This window comes from Citrus clementina, unplaced genomic scaffold (assembly GCF_000493195.1).
Source record: "Citrus clementina cultivar Clemenules unplaced genomic scaffold, Citrus_clementina_v1.0 scaffold_9, whole genome shotgun sequence".
Lineage (NCBI taxonomy): Eukaryota > Viridiplantae > Streptophyta > Magnoliopsida > Sapindales > Rutaceae > Citrus > Citrus x clementina.
This window is the reverse complement of record NW_006261964.1, coordinates 7,511,521-7,532,743: the sequence shown is the minus strand read 5'-3', so window position 1 is coordinate 7,532,743 and position 21,223 is coordinate 7,511,521. Positions and strand designations below refer to the sequence as shown.

The 21,223-nt window shown below is 34.4% G+C and overlaps 4 protein-coding genes across 4 annotated transcripts; 1 reads left to right on the top strand and 3 right to left on the bottom strand.

The window, feature by feature from the left end:
• Window positions 1-171: 171 nt before the first annotated feature.
• LOC112101191 (small acidic protein 1-like) lies at window positions 172-685 on the bottom strand. Its single transcript, XM_024191910.1, has one exon. It carries the CDS (start codon window positions 555-557, stop codon window positions 369-371), a length of 189 nt encoding a protein of 62 aa, XP_024047678.1. The 5' UTR covers window positions 558-685; the 3' UTR covers window positions 172-368.
• Window positions 686-2,013: 1,328 nt separating this feature from the next.
• On the top strand, window positions 2,014-4,177 carry LOC18031859. The gene is made up of 2 exons (XM_006420349.2): window positions 2,014-2,499; window positions 2,873-4,177. Exons 1-2 carry the CDS (start codon window positions 2,104-2,106, stop codon window positions 3,506-3,508), a joined length of 1,032 nt encoding a protein of 343 aa, XP_006420412.1. The 5' UTR covers window positions 2,014-2,103; the 3' UTR covers window positions 3,509-4,177.
• Window positions 4,178-4,658: 481 nt separating this feature from the next.
• Window positions 4,659-10,900, bottom strand: LOC18032338 (carboxyl-terminal-processing peptidase 2, chloroplastic). The gene is made up of 13 exons (XM_006420348.2): window positions 10,660-10,900; window positions 9,860-10,187; window positions 9,593-9,742; window positions 9,090-9,172; window positions 8,726-8,934; window positions 8,047-8,115; window positions 7,723-7,841; window positions 7,067-7,142; window positions 6,949-6,990; window positions 5,734-5,842; window positions 5,296-5,393; window positions 5,125-5,218; window positions 4,659-5,033 (listed from the first exon to the last, which is right to left on the bottom strand). The coding sequence occupies exons 1-13, from the start codon at window positions 10,744-10,746 to the stop codon at window positions 4,908-4,910; spliced, it is 1,590 nt and encodes a 529-aa protein (XP_006420411.1). The 5' UTR covers window positions 10,747-10,900; the 3' UTR covers window positions 4,659-4,907.
• Window positions 10,901-14,989: 4,089 nt separating this feature from the next.
• Window positions 14,990-16,857, bottom strand: LOC18033245 (ammonium transporter 1 member 1). Its single transcript, XM_006420347.2, has one exon. It carries the CDS (start codon window positions 16,760-16,762, stop codon window positions 15,260-15,262), a length of 1,503 nt encoding a protein of 500 aa, XP_006420410.1. The 5' UTR covers window positions 16,763-16,857; the 3' UTR covers window positions 14,990-15,259.
• Window positions 16,858-21,223: the final 4,366 nt, after the last annotated feature.

The window sequence follows — 21,223 nt, the reverse complement described above, 5'->3', positions numbered from 1 at the left end:
GCCATTTTTCAATTGCTATTACTAAATAATAACCCCAAAATTTTCATGATTATTATTGTTGTACATTAAATAAAACCTAAAAAATACTAAGAAAGATAATAGTTTTCTCACGCAAGCCTAAATTAACATCACAGATGCCCTAATTGGAGAAATTTAAATTCATAGAACAATAAAACAACCAACAAAATTCAAATTAAATAAAACTCCATATGCATTTAATAATCAATCAGTCACATATGCTCTTGTTTCCCTTGTATTTTGCCAACAGAAAATATCAAACAAGAAACAAGTGTCTGATGAGACTGAAGAAAACGAGAAAAAAAAAGAAGCAAAACCCTAAATTGGTCACAGATACGATGTCGTTTGGGTTAATTGATGTCGGCATCATCGAAATCGTCCTCGAACTTGTTGAAAAAGTCGGCGTCGGCGAGCTTGTTGTCGATGGAGATGACGCCCTCGCCGAAGATCTCCAGTGGGTCGACGTCGTCAACGTCCATCGCTACCGTGGCTCCCTGATCCTCCATATCTCCGAAGAATTCCATCTGCATCGGCCTCATTTTTTTTTTTTTTTTTGGTTTTTCTTTTTCCCCCTTCTCTCTCCAGTGACGGAATCGAAGGAGCGGGAGAATAATAATAAACTACGATGTCGTTTTTCACTCCCACTCTCTCCTGTTGGCCCAGTGTTTGAGGAATTTACAAAACGTCCCCTAATTTAAGTTTTTAAATTTATTATTTTTGTTTTTATTACTTTATATTTTTCATCCTAATTCTGATCATTTTATTCCGGTTATCAATAAATCATACGTCCAGTTTCACATTAATAACATCATATCATTTATTCCAATCTTAAATGTAAATTACATTTGTGCCAACCTCCTTCCATTGTATTGATTTTGCCCTATGATATCTTTATCTAACTAATCTATTTGTCAATAAACACTAATCTCTTTTTATCTTTGTTATTAATCTTTTCGTTTAAAAACAAAGTTGTTTAACCACTCAATCTATTACTTTGAGCCCCCATAAAATATTGTGGAGGCTTAATTCCTTCATCAATTATTAAAATAATTGAATGAAAGTAATTTTTTTCATCTAAATGAAGTAGATATCTTTTAAATATTAAAGATGGTTAAAATTTGATGTAAACTCATCAAACCTACTAATTCAATAATTTAAAATCACAAAATAAGCATCCTAGCTAATTTTTAGCTCATTTACAATATACATCAAGAACTCTGCTCATATAAAATATCTTGAATAACATATTTGCAACAATAATAACAAATCTTTAATAGTAATAAATCACCAATAAAAAATATGTTCAAAATAATCACAAAACCAAGTATAGGAAACTTTAAACATTATAATTATTCCTATCAATCTTCTCTACTATGATATTCTCACTTTATTAAATTTTGTTAAAGAGAGGATACTACCAACATATTAAAAAAAACACAATTTTTAATATATTAAAAATTATATTTTTTTGTATTTTATTGATATCATCATTTTAACAAAGTGAGGATATCCTCACTAGATAAAGACTATACATACATACGTACATACGTGCAAATATATGTGGGGGGACTTACAATTTACTATTTGTTCCTCAATCTAAAATAATAACACAATTTAAAAATATCTAAAATAACAACCAATAAAAATTTTTTTTTTTATATTCTGAAACAAAATAGTCATTTTGTGCATATTTTATTAGATTTTGAAAAAAGCAAAATATTTTGTGAATTTCAGGTAAAGAGTTAAAAAAATATATGTTGATATATTTTTAATATAAAAACGAAACATTCTTCACGGAGAATGTTTTCAAAGGAAATGCATACATTTTTCAATTTTCAAACAAAATAAATGCATATCATAATATTATTCTATTTATTATATAACTAATATAATATCTTAGATGTATTGTAAATTTTCCCCTCCAAAAATAATCTTAATTTGGTTTTTTTGGAAAAAAAAAAAGGGCTTAAATATTAGTTAAGTTCGTGCCTTTGGGAAAGATAGATTTATGTCTCGAGTGGAGACGAGAATCTAAATCTGAATGGAGAAGATAAAAGGAACGTGGCAAATGGACAGCACAAGCTAATGGAGAATGGTCTTCTCCACACTTCTTTACCACCATCACAGAGACCCATCATCAGCTGCTGCTGCTGCTCCATCTTCTTCGTCCCTCATCTTCATTTTTTACAACTCAAAACCACCTCCCATTTTCATCATCATCTTCGTCTCTCATTTGCCCTCTCCCCCAAGTCCAGCAAGTGGGACTCCAATGCTGGCCGCAACTTCAACTTCAGCTTCAGCGAAGAAAACCAAGAGGAAGAGGAAGAAGAAGAAGAAGAAGAGCAAAGCTCTACTGGGAATGTAAAGAAGAAAAAGAGGAAGAAAAGAAAGTGGTGGTCTAAGAACCCGCCTCCAAAGCTTAACAAGAAAAGGGCTGCGATTATTTTCGATGAAGCCGTTGGAAGTATCTTGATTTTTAAGGTAAATTTTCTCAGTTACCCTTTTGTTTTTTTAATAATTTTTATTGTTTGTTTTATATTGTATATCTCTGTTCAGCTATAAATGCCATATTGCTTGGGATTACTCATTCATTTCCTAAGCGATAGCATGCACGTTTGTAGGGCATTGTCTATATGTCCGAGTGAAAATTGCATCAAATCATTTATAATCGTTCGTTTGTCATGTACTTTCTTCTGATGGATTTCGGTTACATAACGTCTGTTACTCGGATTCGTCCACTTAATATGAGACATCAGAGTCATAAAGAAACCATATTGGTTGTTCAAATAGTAGGTTGGACATTCTTGTAATTCTGACATGTGCAAGTACTTTTATGCCTATGGGTTTGGAGCAGGTGTTCAAGTCCTTTGGTTGGTTCCTTCCCGTCGTCGTCATCTCCTATATGCTAGCTTCTGGCCTTAAAGCTTTCCTTATGACATTTGGATTCTACCTTGTGCTGTCGTTACTGTTGTTAGCATTTGAGAAATTGTGGGGAATGACGCACTGGAAGCCTATAGGCAAGTCCAGAGTGAGGAGAAAAGCATCCTCCATGTATGCTAGTAGAGTTCAGATGGAAGACAGAGAAGTAGAAGAAGCCCAGGATGCCACAAAGGAAAAGATGGATACTCCATCTTGGGTGGGTAGTAATAATGGTCCAGTTAATAAGGGAACCCAAGATGTGCCTGACTTTGGTGGATGGGATTTTCTGGATGAAGCAAGACCAATGCAAGGGACATCTCGAGTGACAAGTGAATCACAAACGACCGAGGAGGAAATATTAAGCGGCAATGGGAGAAGAGTGCCTAGAAAATCACAAACGACCAAGGAGAAAAAATTAAGCGGGAATGGGAGAAGAGAGACGAGTAAATCACAGAGGACTGAGGATGACAAGGTAGGTGGGAATGGGAGAAGAAGTGACATACCCTTGCTAATAAGATTGCTGATTGCCGTATTCCCATTTATAGGTTTCTGGGCTAAGATGTTTTGGTGAATTGCCCTGATCAAGCTTGAACTTGGACCATCAGTTCGTTTGATTTTGCTTCAAATTGCTAAGCTTGAGTCACCAAATCTGAAGGGGTTGTTTGTTTATGTTCTTGCTTCACCATTTTTCACCCGGTTGAAAATTTGAAACCATGATCAAATTGTTCTTCCATCAAGGTCCATTTGCTCACAAATAATCCTTATCGTGGTTCATTCAAGAGCCAAGTTCTTTTACCTCTCTGGTGACAGTGGAGCTGTTTGAAGGTTTTCATGTTTTTATTTTGAGAATTTTCCTCATCAAGCAATTTGGTCCTATTCGTGGTAAGAGATTTAGATTCATCCATACTTGTAAAGATATATTCTTTGAGTAGGATACATGAGATATAGTAATATATGTCTTGCGGTTTCCCTTTCTTTTCCACTTATTAGAGAGAAAAGGAGAAAAATTTTATTTTGATCTGAGGGTCTTTCTAAATGTCCACTGCATTCTTAGATAATCAGTTTGGTCCATCAAACATGAATCGTTTTATATCGGTACATGCTGGAAATTGAGTGCCGAATCTTCCAACAAGTAGCGTTGTTTACTCCATAAGTAGCTACATCACCGCATTCTATCATTATCACTCGAGGATGCTCATCGATTATCAGCTCATGACCTATCATACTTCTGAAGCTTTTTTCCCCGGAAAATGCAGAAAATGGGAATATAAGCACAATTTTTTTCTGGTATTTTAATGTTGTTTAATCTCACTCTTCAATTCTTTTCAGTTGCTGTGGCAAGTCTTAGCCTGATTTTATTTTCTATATTCCCTCTGAATAAAATGGATTGCAGCCCCTCTTTTTCCCAGCGAGTTGTTTAGGGCAACAACTGGGGCAACTCTTTGCAGAGGAATATTACCAATTTCATTCTGCTGTCAATTGCCCCTCAACCATGATCAACGAGGAACAATTGGGAGTTGTTAATTATATATACCCATTGCTGTATTGCAATGTTGCATCCATTTGGTTATGAAGATTCAAAGAGGTTTATTAACTCCAAGGGATGCAGATAGCAAATGTTGATATTGCTTCACCACTAAAACACATCAGAAGTTATTGGTTTTGGAATATGGAATGTTTAATGTCTCCAAAAGCAGAAGATTGAACAAGTTTTACAAAGTGCAATCTGTAGGAACAGAGTTCTTAGAACACTTATAAAAAAATAAAATAACATAAATTACGAAGTTGCACTTGCGCACAGGGTACATTTTTCATTCTCCACCCCAAGCCTCGTTTCAAATTAATTCACATTTGATAAAGAATCAATAAACCTCCAAAAGAATGTTAAAATTACACAAAGAATGTTAAAACTACACAAAGAATTCTCGCATCCAAGACTCAGCTATAGCTAAACAGAAGAAAAATCTTTGTTATCTTGCAAACAGCTGGCCTCCGTTGATGTTGCAAGTTGATGCCGAATCCTGGAGGCAACCGCAAAAACCATCCTCATCTTTGGGAAATGTCTTCGGCAAAGGATGGTCAGGAATCACACCAACCTATATAAGAACATAGGAGCATGTAGCAAGGTGAAAAAGAAGATTTAATGTAAGAGTGAGAGAGGGGATAACCTAAGAATCAGTAAAAGACCTTGTCAATATCAGTGTGAGCGGGTGTCTCGTAACGAGCAACTGTAACAGCCAAGCCGGAACCATCAGATAGTTGAAATACTGACTGGATTTTGCTGCAGATTGGAACAAAAGCTCTAGTCAGGACTACTGGGATGTAAAGAATAAATGATTTACAAGAAAACAAGTTTACCCTTTTCCATATGTGGGTTCTCCAAACAATACGGCACGTTTATTGTCTTTTAATGCACCAGCTAATATTTCACTCGCACTAGCAGTTCCCTTGTTCACCTGACAAAAGCTCAGAACAGACATCAATAATGTTGTACCACCATTTGAAAATAAAATCCACAAGGATTGAGATACAAACACAGAGAGAGAGGAGATAAAATGAAAACTGAAAAGAACTATATGTATACAAACTAAGATGATTGTGCCACGAACCGAGAGACATAAGAAATGAATATAGCTCGAATTTTATTGAATATCCTGAACACGTATTTATTGGACTAGATAGAGATAATGGTGCATGTATCCTAAAAATTAAGTATCATGGATAACCAAATTCTAAAACAATGAAATACACAAAAGCATACCAGCACAGTTTCCCAAAAAAAAAAAAAAAGCATACCAGCACAGCTAGGGGCTCCGAAGCTGCTAATGCATCAGTTCCATCAGTATCATAGATATCTCGAACACCACGACTATCACAAATATACACAATCACCCCTTTATCTAACCTGAATGGAAACAGCTAATCATTAGAATTTATGCAAGGACTACTAATTAAAACTTGATATAAAAATGCAAAACAGTGATCACATTGTAACTGAAGCTAGAAGATCCTTAAAAGTTCAATCCATAACAAGTTATTCAGATGCAGAAAATGAGATCACAGTGTCTCGTATTGAAGAAGAAGAGTCTCAAAATATACATGGACCAGTTGCATCTTTCTTATTTTGCAAACAGTAAGCTCGAACTTTTTCATTTCAGGGCTCATGCTAATTATAAATTTGGTTTTGCTCATTTTGTTATATCGAGATTATATATCCACTTATATTTGATGCTCATAAAATCCAATTTTCGTGTATGCTCGTGCGGTATAAACAGTCCTACTACTCAGCTGTGGAGAAAACCTTAAATTTCAGCTTACTGGACTGACCTACAAACTATCACTCATTATTGATGAACTTTTAAAAAATAATAAAAAAAAAAACCACCCCCGAGGTTTGATGAGATCCTGATGAGCTCAGGTCAAATCATCAAAGAAAAGTTTGAAAGAAAAAAACTTGACACGACAAAGGCAACAACATTCAAGAATGGAGCTGAAGATTAAATTTCATAATCAGAAAAGGGTATGAGGAGAAGGCTCAATAGCTCTCAGGAATCATGTTAGATATGAAAGACGTCTAAAGCGTCCTTGATTTATCTGAAGAGGCAAAAGGCTCAATATACAGAATTTGAATGACAACAGATAAATTGGACAAAAGTACATCCCAAATAAGCAGGAATATCACAATCATAACAAGAATGAACTATTGTCTCTCATGACTGAAACTTAGAATCGAATGATGAATATATTTCGCATCTAACTTGGCAAGAGTGCTAAGAGAAATAATCAAGAATTTGAATTTACTAAATTTCTGTTGCATTCAACTGAAAAATAAATAAAGACACATCCCTTCACAAACGCACGCACACAAAAAAAAAAAAAAAACATAATACGTTTAATCAACAACAAGATACCAATATGCATAAAAATTAAAGCACCCATATATGAATTTTAAAATCAAGTATCATAAGGTCATAGAGTTTAGCATTAATCCTCCTTGCTAATTTCACTTACCAAATCTTGGCAATCTCAATTCCTTCTGGGAAAAGACCACCACTGCAGCAAATTCAAATTTTCAGAAAGCCTGCCAAAGGGCCAAGTTAAGAATGGAGCATGTTCAAAAGCTAATCACCTATTATCTCGAAGGTCCAACACAAATGCATTGACACTATTACTCCTTAAAGTATCGATTGCTTCCCTGACAGCCCCTGCAAGAAAAGTAATTCTCAATAGGAAAAAGGAACCGCAAACTGCAGTACATATACAAGATTATAAACCATGAAAACTCACACTAAATAAGCTTAAAGAGAATAGAAGTTGGAGAAGAGTATAAGGAAATCAAATTCAGATAAACTGAAAAAGGTTTCAATTAAAAGCAGTCCATCAAATTGTTCAATCATGCCATAGAGCAACATGGCAAAAATAACAAGAAGCTTCCTTTAAAGGGGTAAATCAAGCATCTTAAATACTAAACAGAAAAAACATATTTTAGTGTTTTTATTAATCAAACTTGCAAAATACATAACTATATCAAAATCTAAGACTTGTCACATATTTGGAGATGTGGATCATGTAGTCTTTGAGCAATTTATATACCATCACACGATGAACTTCAGTGAATGAAAACAGGTTACGCACACTATTCATTTATCACTGACAAGTTTTTTTTTTTCCCTCTTTTTCCAATCCAATGAGGTTTCAGGCCTTGAAGGCAAGTAAATGTTCTGCTGCAACATTTATGACAGCTTATGCATCCTGCCAAACTAGTAACTACTCATGTCCACTTACCAGAAGCATTTTGGTTAAATGAGGTTAGCTTAATATAACCAATCCTAGGTGAACTCTTCCCAGGACCAGGAACCACACATAGCCTAGACTTCACTGGATTCAGTGACACTTTCTCTCTCCTGGAAAACAGCAGTTGGTTAAATCTATTCAGCGATCACAAGAGTACACGAAGTGAACATACCCAGTAAAGATGGTGAAATATGAAGTAAAACATTAAAAATAAATTATAAAATCTATATTGTGATATGTAAAACTCTTTAATCCAAAAAAAAAGGAGGAAAAATAGTTTCCCTGAGATATGAAATTTCACCATAAAGAACTTACGTCAAAGCTAGATGCCTTATCTCAGCTCCACTGCGGACAGTTAATTCTACTGGGCTTCCTTCTGGTCCCCTGTCATTCAGTAGAAGCAAATGTGACCCCAAAAATATACACTCTTCTAGAAGGATTTCTCATACAAATAAAAGAAAGAGCAATCAACTAACCAAACAATAAGTGCAGGTATTATAATGATAATCAGAGCAATCGTCATTAAACATGTTTAGTATCGACAGCCCTGTTTCCAACGTAATAAAGCAGGCAGCATCATCTACTCACTTACATCAGGTCTGCTCCAAATTTACCAATTTCTATTTTAGTGCGTCTTAGAGGAGCACATATTGCAGAATGACTAAAAACCATCAAAGAATGTCCTTCCTTCTACACTACACTGTCACTAACAAAAACATGGAAAACTACTTCTTCTGAAGCTCTTGGACAGTGAGATAATTAATGAAACATCGGAAAAAATACAAAAGGTAAATGTTTCAAATCTCTGACATAACAGAGGCAAACAACAGCTAAATCAAAGGAAAAGGTAACTGCTAAATGCGAAAAACGCCAAACTAATATTTCTATAAATATTTGGAGCATGAAGACTGGTGCTATCAAAAGAATTCTAGTTCTATCTAAGTCATCGAAATAAATAGATAGATTTTTGCCTTCAGATGAAAAACACACTTACTGCAATCTCTCTGCTGCATCATATATGCCCATGCTTTCTGTGCTTGTATCATCTATTGCCAGAATAACATCTCCAGACAAAATCCCAGCCCTATTTGCAGGACCTCCTGGCATGGAAGAAATAACAACAAGTCCAGCTGATGATCCATCAGAAGCTGTTGGGTAGCCAATTGATAGGCCTACACCTGTAAGAGCCCCTTGTGTGCCAGACTGCCTTTGAAGAAGATATAAAGAGATTTAAGGGTAATCTCCAAATAAGCATGAGTTCTTTTCAAGCTTATTATGGGGAACATAGATTTGTTATCCTTGCTTCCCAATATTCAATAATAAAAGTAATAGATTAAAGTATAAAAAATATCTCATACCCGCAAACTATTGAACTTTTCAGGCTCCAGAAACCTTGTGAAAGGATCATCCAATGTGGCAAGCATCTTTCTTATGGCCATGTCTGCAAGTAGATACAACTCTAGGGCTTAGAAAGGTGGTACACATAAAAGACACAGAAGAAACCATAAACTAATTGTAATATTATTAATCAGCAAGCAGTCTATTTGTTGCCCAAATCATTTGTTTGCAGATCCTTCTACCAATCTAATACCATAATATGTTGTTGCTTCAGGAAATATTTTGATGTCCCCATTGATAACAGCTAGAAGGGTGCACAAGATATAGTTGGAAGTTTTACATACAGTCAGGTAATGACCATGTTATCATCCAAATATAAAGGAAATCGTCAAATTAAAATCATCAATAAGTATACAATAAAGCATGTCGATCTAAGTCAAATCCAATTATTTTAGCATCATTTTTCTTTGGTGAGTTTCAGCAAAATAACTAAGATAAGTGAAGAAAAGAATATTGTCAGTACATGTCTCTTCACGGGTGTTCATTGGCTCATTTCGCAGTGCATTTTCTCTGTACCGAAACCAACTTTGACCATTGAAAGTTTTGTCAACATACGCACGATCAATTGTTCTCCATGCCTCTAAGAAGAGGCGATTTTCTTCGCTGAGGGCCACTGCACAATAGAAAAGGAGAAGAGAATTAAGATGCGGAGTAAAATATATGACCTAACCTTCCCGCATTTTACAGCGACCTGAATGTTTTATATTATAAAAAAAAAAAATCAACTTACAAGATGGAGTCTCACTAAGAGCAATAGTAGTTGACGTCACAAGCATCGCAGTAAAAACCAACTGGACAAAAAGAACAGAAACACATTGCCTGATTCTGTCCGAACAACTTCTCACTTTCAAGAGGCTGCTCCTATATCTGATAGAAATCAGTCCACACTGAGAAGAAAAGCCCTTGTTCAGCTGGCAAAAGTGCTGAAACAAGAATTCCTCTTTAAACGGTCCAACAGAATTACAACAAATTCCGAGTCTTTTACTTATAGTTGTCCTTGTACGCAACAAGAAACCCTGTAGTCGAGCTTCTACAATCCCCGGGTGAGATTTCCATGACTGCACTAGTACAAATTCCAATCAAAGTTATAAACCAAAATGGCATCTCTATCATTAAAATAATGGTTACATTCTGCAAATTTGACAGCAATCCACTTCCCAATATCACAGTCACCATAAATGAACTAACTTAACACACAAAACAGCTAGCTCAGAGTCTGAACCATTTCCTAATTAATTAAAAATTAGATTAATTCTCAATTCATGAGTAATCTTCTTCCATAGAACTAGTATGTTGCGCAGTTCTAGTTTATGAATCAATACAATTGCATTCAACTGAACATAGACAAAACTCAATCCAAATAACAAAATTCAATAAACCCAGATGCATTATACCACTGAATAAATAAAAGACTCTTGCTTTATTCAAATTTATCAAACATATACGATTGAAGAAACCGTTTGTGCAGTTAATGTATACGTATGGAAAAAAAATTTTAAAAAAAGAAACATAATTTTGTTGAAAGGTTACCTTGGAAATAGTGGCTTTAAATGTGAAGCTGGGGAAATTAGAAGATAGGGGAGAAAATGTAGCAGAGCTTGCAGTGAGGAGCTCCATGAAGAGAGAACCCCACAAATTTCAGCTGTTTTTTCCTTCATAATTTTCACTTTCTTATCGTTGCATGCATTTGCACACTTGGTCTGGACTCATATTACTGAAAATCCAAATTGGGCCTTAGCCTAATTATTAAATGGAGTTGCTACTTGCTATTACAAACACCCTCCTTCAAACTAATTACACTTTACAACCCGCAATCAATCCCATAGAGTTTGAAACATTTATTTATTAAATTTTTATAGGTTAGGGGAATTAACTCCAACATCTATCCCAAAAAAAAAAAACCAACATTTGCATAACTTCCATTCAAACTCCACGATCCCCTCAATGATAGTTTATGAATAGGGATGGCAATGGGGAGGGGAGGGGAGGGGACCAATCTCCCCGTACCCATCCTGATTTTGCGTATGTTCCCATCCCCTCCCGTCTCTGTCAAAATTATTTGAGAGAATCTTCATCCCCTCCCCGAATAATAACAGGGGATCCCCGAGGGTCCCTAATCTCCGAATAACTAATACATTTTTTTTTTCGATTTTGAGTTAATCATATTAAAATAAAAAATTTAAATAAAAATAAAATTTGAAATATATCTTACATTAATATCCATTACAAAAGTCACATACATTAAATTAGTAAGTAACGTAATATACAAGGGATACAAACTTCTTTTACAAACTATCATGAACAAATTAATAGTTTAATACAAAATTGTTACAAATAAAATCAAATTTACATTCAAAATTAACTTTTTCAATGGTGGCGTGGGCACTTTATAAATGTGGATTATTCCCTTTACAACACAATAGTTAAATCGGAGCAAATCAAGAGCAAATATTAGATTAAATTATATATTAAAATTGTGATTCGTTGTGGGCAATTATAACATCTAAAAATAAATAAATAATAGATTTAAGTTTAAAATATTTAAAGAATATTAAAAAAAAATAATTGGGCTAATAGAATCTACTCGATCTTTTTAATGTCCTAAATAAATATTTATAAATTTAATTAGTTAATTAGGCCTAAAAGTTTAATAATATAAATATTTTGATATTTTTTATTTTTACCAATATTTATAATTTTATTATTTATTTACTAGTAATTTTAAAAAATTAAAATAAAATTAAAAATTAAATTGGAGAAATGGGTAGGGGATGGGGATTCCACCTCATCCCCGTCCCCTCCCCGAATAAGAAATTGGGTAAAAAAATTTCCTCGTCCCTTTCCCGAATAAGAAATTAGATATGAAATTATTCTCATACTCTTCCCGAATGGGGAAAATCCTCTAGGGTACCTGTCCCCGAGGGGATTTTTGCCATTCCTATTTATGAAAACATATTATTAAATTTGAACTCACAACCTCTTACTTTCGTTACAAGAATGATTTATATTTTTCGCTTATGTACTAAATTTTTTTTCACCTTCATAATTTAATGTGTCATATAGTGTTAGAATATACAGAAATAAAATTTTCTCGTAAAAGAAAAGTCTTTGTGGCTCATTCGAACCCTAGAACGAGCAAAATTCAATTTCAAGCCCACTTATTAGTAACCTAATTTCACTTTATCAGACGATTAAGCACCCCTTTTTACTTTTTTTTTTCTCTTACCTCTTTCTCTTATTGGGCTTGAGCAACTATCTTTGCAAATTGCGTTGACAAGAATCTTACCCACAAGTCACTAGATTCACCGGCCATTACTGTCTCTAACTTGTGAATTGTGAGCAATGTAATGATTTGATTCATCCACCGCCAGGGGCCACTTGCATTGTGAACATATGACTTAGTCAAGCACAAAAAGAAGAAGAAAAACCTTATACGGCATCACTGATACTGTACGGTGCTCTAGAGTGGCATATAATAATAGAACGCTTACTTTGAATGGCGGCCGTGCCCGTGCTAAAAAGAGCACTCTATTGATAAATCCTATGACTTTTCTTTCACTTTGTTCCAAGTTTTCAAAGCAACTTTATAAGTCTTCGCCTTGTGAATATTATTAGAACACTGACATTGATTGCTTATCGAAAAAACCAACTAACTTCCACCACTTGCTTTTTATCTTTAGATGAAAGTCTTTCTTTTGAATTTTCTCCATCTTTAAAGAGGCCAATTAATTTTGAGTTTCTTGTTTTTCAGCTCTTTAATTTTTCTCTTTTTGGTGCTGTTCAAACAGTGCAAAAGGGTTAAGCGCTGCACAGCAACAAAGATTTAATGTTTACATAAATGAAAATCAAGCATCTCCATAATTTTAATGTGATGCGAATGAGATTCGAGCTTTATACGTTTCTAATTAATGTCTAGTAGTGAGCTACTACTTTTAAAGTTAAGAAAAATTATGAGGATAGTGGTTCGAGTTATTATAGGCTCAACTTTTCTTAATTAAGAAAAAATTATATGGACTTAATTTATAAGTTTATCTCCTTTACGAAATATGAGTGAAGTAGAGATATTTCTGACGTCATATGTCTGGACATGTACTAATATCTACTCTAATAACAATTATAATCAGTATTATTAAAAAAAAAAAACTAATCTCTGCAGAATTTAAGCACATAAAATATGTCGCACCGTACCCCCGTTAAAAGTCTTATCCTTCACCCATGACTTAGGTCTACCACTCATTGAAATGAAAAATAAGCCACTAAACCCGGAGGATTGGCAGCTAGTGAATTATTTTCTCGGCAGAAATTGATGTATGACCAAAGCGGTTCGGCAAGTTGCAGAATTTGCAATGCAAAATCATCCTCAAGTTCGCGTGTAGTAATCACTTTAGGTTCCATTAATGCTAGGACGGTAGGGGCTCTCTAGATTAATTACAAAATTAGTTCGGCTTTTGAACTTTATTGGATAGCATCGGACCCATTTTGATGCGTGTTTGAAGAAGGCAAGTATAGCGAAATTAATTATATTTTGGGAGTCATTCTTAGATGGGGACATCCACACGTTCATACTTTATAAAGTGCGGAGTTCTCATTTTACAACATTAGTCAATAACTTCTTGATGACTAGTTGTTAATTGATGGCAAAGGTGATCTAGAAGATGATGCAATTCTTCACTTGATGAAACATCAACATGACGATATTGTATACTTGATGTATCACAATCAAATTAAATTTATCTTCTCACTCAAGCATTCGGTGTTTAATCAAACAAGATCTTATTATTGGACATGATTACTAAAGTATCTAATTATGTGATTAACAATGTATTCTGATGGATTAATTAAATTGTTAGACCCATAACTAGTTCATATGAGGTCTAGAGTTTAATTGAATGAGACTGAATTTGGCCTAAATTTAGTTGCATGAACATGATCCCAAATAAACTTATAAATACGAGTTGTACTACAATAAAATTAATTCACGTGCATGTGCAAGTTCGAAGAGATATATGTTTAAGTATTAGTAATTTTTTTTTACAAAAATCATTATTTCAATTTTACTTTCTTATCAACTATGTATAATCACATTATACATTTGATAAACTAGAATCCTTCTCTCCTTATTTATACTCTCTAAATTTTTAAAAATTTCATATCATGCATGTAGAAATATTATTCTAATCGAATTTGTATATATACTTTTCTGAGGTCGTGCTAGATCTCCTACATGAATAACACCCATTAGGCCATTGTTGGTAACATGTACATAATTATTAAACACAAATCAGATCTCAAAGGATTGGCTGAATAAAATCAAAACCCTAGCCGGCCCTTCTCGATTGTACAACTTTTCAATTAATATAAGATATGTAATACCATAAAGGCATAAACCTAAAAGTCCCTTGGAAATTGAAAAATGAGTTGGCGCATCGAATTATATTGATAATGCATATTGCATATCCAACGTGAATCTAGGCCACTGAAATGGCACAGCGAATTATTGATCATGCATATTGCATATGTATAACGCGAATCGAGACCACGGCGAATCTTTATTTGCTGGTTAATTATTTAATTAATCTCGAACACAAATCAAACTCTAACATGTGTAATCTTCTTTACCACAATTGATTGATTAATTGTTATTTCACGTTATCCAGATTCCAACTTTATCGCATCTTCACAAGATTCCCTCCTCCTGGGACCATAAAAATGGCTCCCATGCATCGGTGAATAAAACCCAACACTGATCTGAAGAAAGCCCACAAAAAACAAAAAAACAAAAACAAAACAAACAAAAAGGGAAATTACACGTTCACATTCCAACTTGGACTCAACTGGCTCTCTCCCAAAAAATAAAACATAAGAGACCAAATTGAAATTCGTGCATTAAAATATTAATTTGGCATGATTTGAATAACAATTAGGAGTTGAAAAAAAAACAAACGATCATGGTCCAAGTATTCATTATCCCCATTACACGAACCATCCACTCATATCTAAAATCCACCAACCCTAATGCTAATTTGATTACACTATCTTATACATTACTACACATGCAATTTAAAAAAAAAAAAAACAAAAACACCCAAAAATAGAAAAGAAAATTAAAAATTAAAAATAATCAACTAAACTAAACCGAAGATGGGGTTGTAGCAGTGGGTTCAATTTTTCTCAACTGAATCCCATTGCTTTGAACATCATCGTCATCATGATAAACGTAAGCGAACCCGCCGTGCCGGGTCAGGTCCATACCCGCCATCTCATCCTCGGGCGATATCCGCAAAAGCTTAAGCTTGTGAAGGACAAAAAACAACGGGCCCATGGTGGCGCTAACCCAACCCGCAACAACTAATATTTGGATCACGTGAGCGGCCAAGAGCTTCCCGCCGCCGCCCATGAACAGCCCGTAAGGCCTCCCGGGTTTACCCGGGTACACCTCGTTGACAAATTTCTCCTTGGCGAATAAAGCAGTGAATATGACTCCCCATGCACCGCAGCCCCCATGCAACTGTGCGGCTTCCAAAGGGTCGTCGTACTTTGCCTTCTCGGCCAGCTTGTTGCATGCGATCAGGACCACGGCGGCCACGAATCCGCATACGATGGCGGCCCAAGGCTCCACGACGGAGCATCCGGCGGTGATTGCAGCGAACCCGCCAAGCAGGCCGTTGCAGACGTCCGTGACGTTCCAGTGTCCGGACAAGATTCTTTTCCCGAATAGTGTCGTCAATGCGGCCGTGCATCCCGCCAATGTGGTGGTGACAGCTGTACGGCCAATGGCGCTCCACTGGCCGTAGTGAGATCCTGTATTGTAAGCGCTAAGTATCTTTGTGAAGGATCCCGGGTTGAATCCGTACCATCCAAACCACAGCATGAACGTGCCGAGGACCACGAGGGACGCGCTGTGTCCACGTAGGACTGACTGGCCGGAGCGGTCGAACCGGCCGATTCTTGGACCTTCGATGTAGGCGCCCCAGAGCCCAGCGATTCCTCCCACCATGTGGACGACGCCGGAGCCGGCGAAGTCGATGACGCCGGAGCCGAACAAGAGGTCGCCGGTGTTGGAGGCGCTGGCCCAGCCGTCGACGGACCAGAACCAATGGGAAACGACGGGGTAGACGAAGCCGGTGAGGAAGGAGGAGTAGATTAAGTAGGCGACGAACTGGGTGCGCTCGGCGATGGAGCCGGAGGTGATGCCGGCGGCGGCGATGGCGAAGGCCCATTGGTAGAGGAAGTAGCTGTAGTCGAAGTTGGAGGTGGGGAAGGACTTGAGGGCGAAGTTGTGGCGGCCGATGAAGCCGTTGGAGGGGGTGCCGAAGGCGAAGGCGAAGCCGAAAAGGTAGTAGAAGAGGCCGCCGGCGGCGGCGTCGAGGACGTTGGTGAGCATGATGTTCATGGTGTTCTTGGCGCGGACGGAGCCGGCGCAGAGCATGGCGAAGCCGAGCTGCATGGAGAAGACTAAGTAGGCGGAGAAGAGGAGGTAGGTGGAGTCGACGGCGTATGCGGTGTCGGTGAACTTATTGTTGATGGCTTCGAGTTGGGAGCAGATTAAGGAGGCTGCTGACGTGGCGTCGGTGGCGTTGGGGCCAAAGAAGCTGGCGAGTTGGTCCGCTGAACAACTCAGGGACGTTGCCATGGCTTTCCCCCTTGGGTTGCCTGAGATTTGAAAGAGTTTGAAAAGTCAAACTTTACAGTTTTTGTTTCAAAGAAGGACGAGGGGTGGTTTGTATCTTTGAATATATATATAAAGCCGAGAGGATGAGGAAGAGTAAGAGAAGAACTTTCAATTGACTTAATTTTTCAATATTTTTTTTTTAATTTTTTAAATTACATTACAATACATTGATTTTATTTTTTTTTAAATACTGATATGAATATTACAATGGCACTACTCTAAACTAGGTTTATTACAGCCCATCTAGATTTCCACTCTCACTTAACATAAAAGGAAATGTGTACTAATATCCGATTAAATAAATTAGGTGTTAGTTATCGAGAGCTTGAACCCATTTAAGAGCATGAATGTTACTTGATATTTATAATTGTAATATTACAAAAGTCTCCTACATCAAATTTGTGATGATTGATGAAGTAATCTAAACAGTTAACTTTATCAAACCATTGATCTGATTGATGAAGCTCAAAGTCGATCACTATCTAATCATTTTGTGTGTATGTGTGTGTATATACATAGAAGATTTTTTTTAATAAGAAATATATAACAATTTTATTTTATAATTTATTTATCGGTTTTGGTTATTTTAAGAAATAATCTATTATGGAAAAACAGTTGGATACAACAAATATAATGTACAACCACTTGTTATTTTTGATATGTAGGCATTTGTATTTTCTTTTGTTTTTGACATTATAATTTATTTAGAAATACTTTTTTTCCTAAATAAATTGTCCTATCTAAGTTGTTATGTACGCATTTGATGAGGGTAATTAAAGCGTTAAACCGTAATTGAAGACGAAATCTTTTAAAAATTTTGAAATGAAATAGAAATATTTCGAATCCTTGTCCTTTCTATTTAAAGAGACATTCCAAGGCATTTTGCACAACCAAGTTTCGAGGAAAGAAACGGTATCGTATTATGCCTGCACGTTTTAACAAAATATTTTTCATTATAGTTTAATATTATTAAGATAGATTCGTAGTCAAAGTCTACCCCCCCCCCCCCCCGGGCAAAAGATTCTGAAATATTCTTTGCAAAAAGTTCAGAGAAAAAAGAAACCAAAATAAATTACAGTAAATACTTTTCATTTTAAAATCCCAAAAGAGGCACCAAAAAATAAATAAATAAAAGTACAAAACAAAACGACATGTCAGCCAGGACGTGTGAGTTGTTTCCTTACATGTTTGTCTAGAACCAGAGAATTGAAAGAGATGTTAGAAATCTTTTACACCACTCTATAAAAAATCTTTTTGTGGTGGTAATATTAATTTAGAAGTTATATATCTATCTACTACATATTAAATTTTAATCTTACATTTGTCACATTCTCATTCGAGCTATCATGCCCGTTTAGAACAAATACATACACGCTCGAGAATAAAGATCTAGGATAACTTTGCTTCCACAACACAATTATTTAAAATAGAATTACCGTACGATTAATTATTAGTTAAAGACGTCATCAGAGTTTAAAATTTAAATAACATGTTCATCTAATAAATTCAAGAGATTACTTAGTTATGTTTGATCACATATTTTCATATTGGCTTTTTTTGTAATTTAAATATAATTCGATTATAATAAGTCCAATCCGACAGAAGCTTTCCCCTTACTTATGACCAAACGTCGCTAAAAAATAATGATATGAGGTTGAGAGGTTCTTTCTTTTCGCATACATTTTCTTCGTTCAATGCACCGAGGATATAAAGTGTTCATATCGTAAGCACGTTGGAAAAAAAGGAGAGCTTTTAAAGCACAAACACAATGCTATGACCTTGTCATTTTTGTGGATTGTTAATCATGCAAGCAAAAGAGAATAGTCAAAAGTTGCTTGAAAGCAACTAAACTTATTCAAACATTTGTTTTTAATTTTATCATTTGGGCCCCCTACAAATATTAAATATATTACTTCTCATCTTCTTCTTCTTTTTTAACTTCTTTTTTTTTTCTTTTTGTTAAAAGTGTATTTAATAATTAGCACTCGAAAAAAAATTAATGTAAAAAAGTTAAGTAAATTGATATTAGTTGTTTGACAATTTATCGAGGTTATGTTTAATACATATATTAGGAATCTTAATTAACAAAGAGTACGTTGTTATCACGTATGTGCATATGTCGTATGCACTGAAAATTACACATGTAATTAGACTTAAGCTTGGTTAATTCAAGTGTATTAATAATAATATAGTACTTCCACAACTTGTCTTATATATATAATATGTAGAAGAAACACTAACCAAGTGGAGTATACGTATTAGCTTTGCACAAGTTATTTGATTAACACGTAAAAAATAAAATAAAATGTACGTCACAATAGATTTATAAAGATAAATTTATAACATGTCTATGTGATCGACATACGTTGAGATTGAATGATACTATTCAACAAATACGAATTAAGAAAAATATCAACAAATACAGTTCATATAACATCAAATATGATATTATATTATGTTCTAATATATTTCAATATAATAAAGTACAATCTGTTCTTAAATGCATTAAAAATTTTAATTCTAGTGGACTAATATCGAGTAAAGTAATAAATAAGCTAATAGCATACGGCATTAGGTAATCAAGAGCCAGTAGTATTAGTGAAATCCAACAAGCTAAACTAAAATAAAAGAAACTCCATTGTCAAATTAAAGAAATTTTATTACATTCATTCATGATTCATTCTTGTTAGCCTTAATCCGCATTTAAATTAAGCCAGGATTTAGAAATAATCATTAAATTAATAACTCTAATTTAATTTTACATAATTAGTTCATTGACCTCAAAAGTCCAAACTCTGACCGCATTATTAAATTAACAATTTTACCTCATCATAAGAAAAAAAATCCAAAAAAATTCATTATGTAAAAAGAATCCTGCAACATGTCTGAAGTCAAAGAATTTTGTTACCTGCATAATCAAAGGTTTAGCAAATAATTTTTTTATTTTTATTATTGTACATTATATTATCATTTCTTAGTTGGCATAGTCATTAGAAAGATCATAACTTCGCGTCATTTCCTAAGAAAGAAGAAGTTTATTATATTTTCAAATTGACTAATAATGGAGGGTTCCATCATTATTATTTAAAAACATTTTTTTCTTTTATAGAAAAATGTAAAGTGTAATAAATGATTTTTTTTTTCGGTGTATTAAACCATCTGGTATTGAAAGATCACATTGGGCCCCGACTAATCCAAATTCGAGCTAGGTAAGACCACTAGAGCGGCAAAACTCTCCCAACAAGTATTTAATGCAACTGTATTCCCAAGTCTCAAACCGAGGACTTTAATTAAACTAGAACTACCTCATGCCAGTTGATCTACGCGCTTGTTGGTATAAATGAAAATTTTATAGTGTTAAGTGTTAACCTAACAATTATTGTGTGTACGGGATGGAATGATGATAATATATAATATCAATAATGCGGCGAAGTAAAAAAGAATAACTTTACATTGTTAAGCAACCCACAGCATTACATTTCAACCTGAGCAAACATTATTAAAAAGAAAAAAAGGGGGACAAAAATATTGTAAGAAAATGGAAAGAAATGAATAAAAAGACTCTACTATTAAATATTCTAAAAATTTAAATAAATAACAAGTCAATGGATTAAAAATTGATTTAAGTAATTAAGAAAATAAGGTGCAGTCCCTGCATGCATGCAGGAGGCTAACCAGTGGGTTGTCTAATAAATTTTATGAAGTTGGTGCAGGAGTATAAGAAAAATGATATTCAGCCACCAACAAAACATTACCCCCATTTTCTGTCCTGGTGGTGTCTTGTTGGTGTTTGAATATCGGTGTTCAAAGTATAATAGTCAAATTAATTTTCTGTTCACATAACTTTTAACACTCTAATATGATCAAGGGATTTAATGACAAAAAGAAAATTAAGAAGATTTAATTGATTGGTTGCATATACTAATATATTAATGAAAAGACTGTAAAATATAATAAGATTATAAAAATTAATAGGTAATTAAAATGCTAACTATACCTTGTTATAAATGTAGATGTGATAGAAGATTATTAAAAGATAAAACATCTAAAAAAATCCGAATCCAAATTCGTCGATTAAATATTTGAGCCCCAAACTAAATATTAAATATGATTTATCTTCCCTTTTTCACATGTGTGGAAAAGGAGTGAATCAAATTAGTTCCTAAAAAATTGTATATAAAATGTTGGACAAATTATTCTTAATTATCATATATGATTAAGTTTTTTTTTTTAAAAAAAAATTATGTATCAAAAACAAATATTCTTGGCGAATTAAATTCAATAAAATATGATTGTGTATGATTTTCAATTCAATCTAATTCAACCAATCTGAGTTAGAAAAATTTGGAAAATTTTTAATAAATAATCTATAACATATTCCTGAAAAACTTGTAAAATCATGATAAATAACAACAGTTGTCA

What these genes read in the sequence shown, in the direction of transcription:
- LOC112101191 (XM_024191910.1), bottom strand. Translation starts at nt 557, where the DNA reads ATGAGGCCGATGCAGATGGAATTCTTCGGAGATATGGAGGATCAGGGA.
- LOC18031859 (XM_006420349.2), top strand. Translation starts at nt 2,104, where the DNA reads ATGGAGAATGGTCTTCTCCACACTTCTTTACCACCATCACAGAGACCC. An exon ending in GAAGTATCTTGATTTTTAAG is followed by an intron (nt 2,500 to 2,872) that starts GTAAATTTTCTC and finishes GGTTTGGAGCAG; the next exon opens with GTGTTCAAGTCCTTTGGTTG.
- LOC18032338 (XM_006420348.2), bottom strand. Translation starts at nt 10,746, where the DNA reads ATGGAGCTCCTCACTGCAAGCTCTGCTACATTTTCTCCCCTATCTTCT. An exon ending in TCTTAGTGAGACTCCATCTT is followed by an intron (nt 9,743 to 9,859) that starts GTAAGTTGATTT and finishes TCTATTGTGCAG; the next exon opens with TGGCCCTCAGCGAAGAAAAT. An exon ending in AAAAGTTCAATAGTTTGCGG is followed by an intron (nt 8,935 to 9,089) that starts GTATGAGATATT and finishes CTTCAAAGGCAG; the next exon opens with TCTGGCACACAAGGGGCTCT.
- LOC18033245 (XM_006420347.2), bottom strand. Translation starts at nt 16,762, where the DNA reads ATGGCAACGTCCCTGAGTTGTTCAGCGGACCAACTCGCCAGCTTCTTT.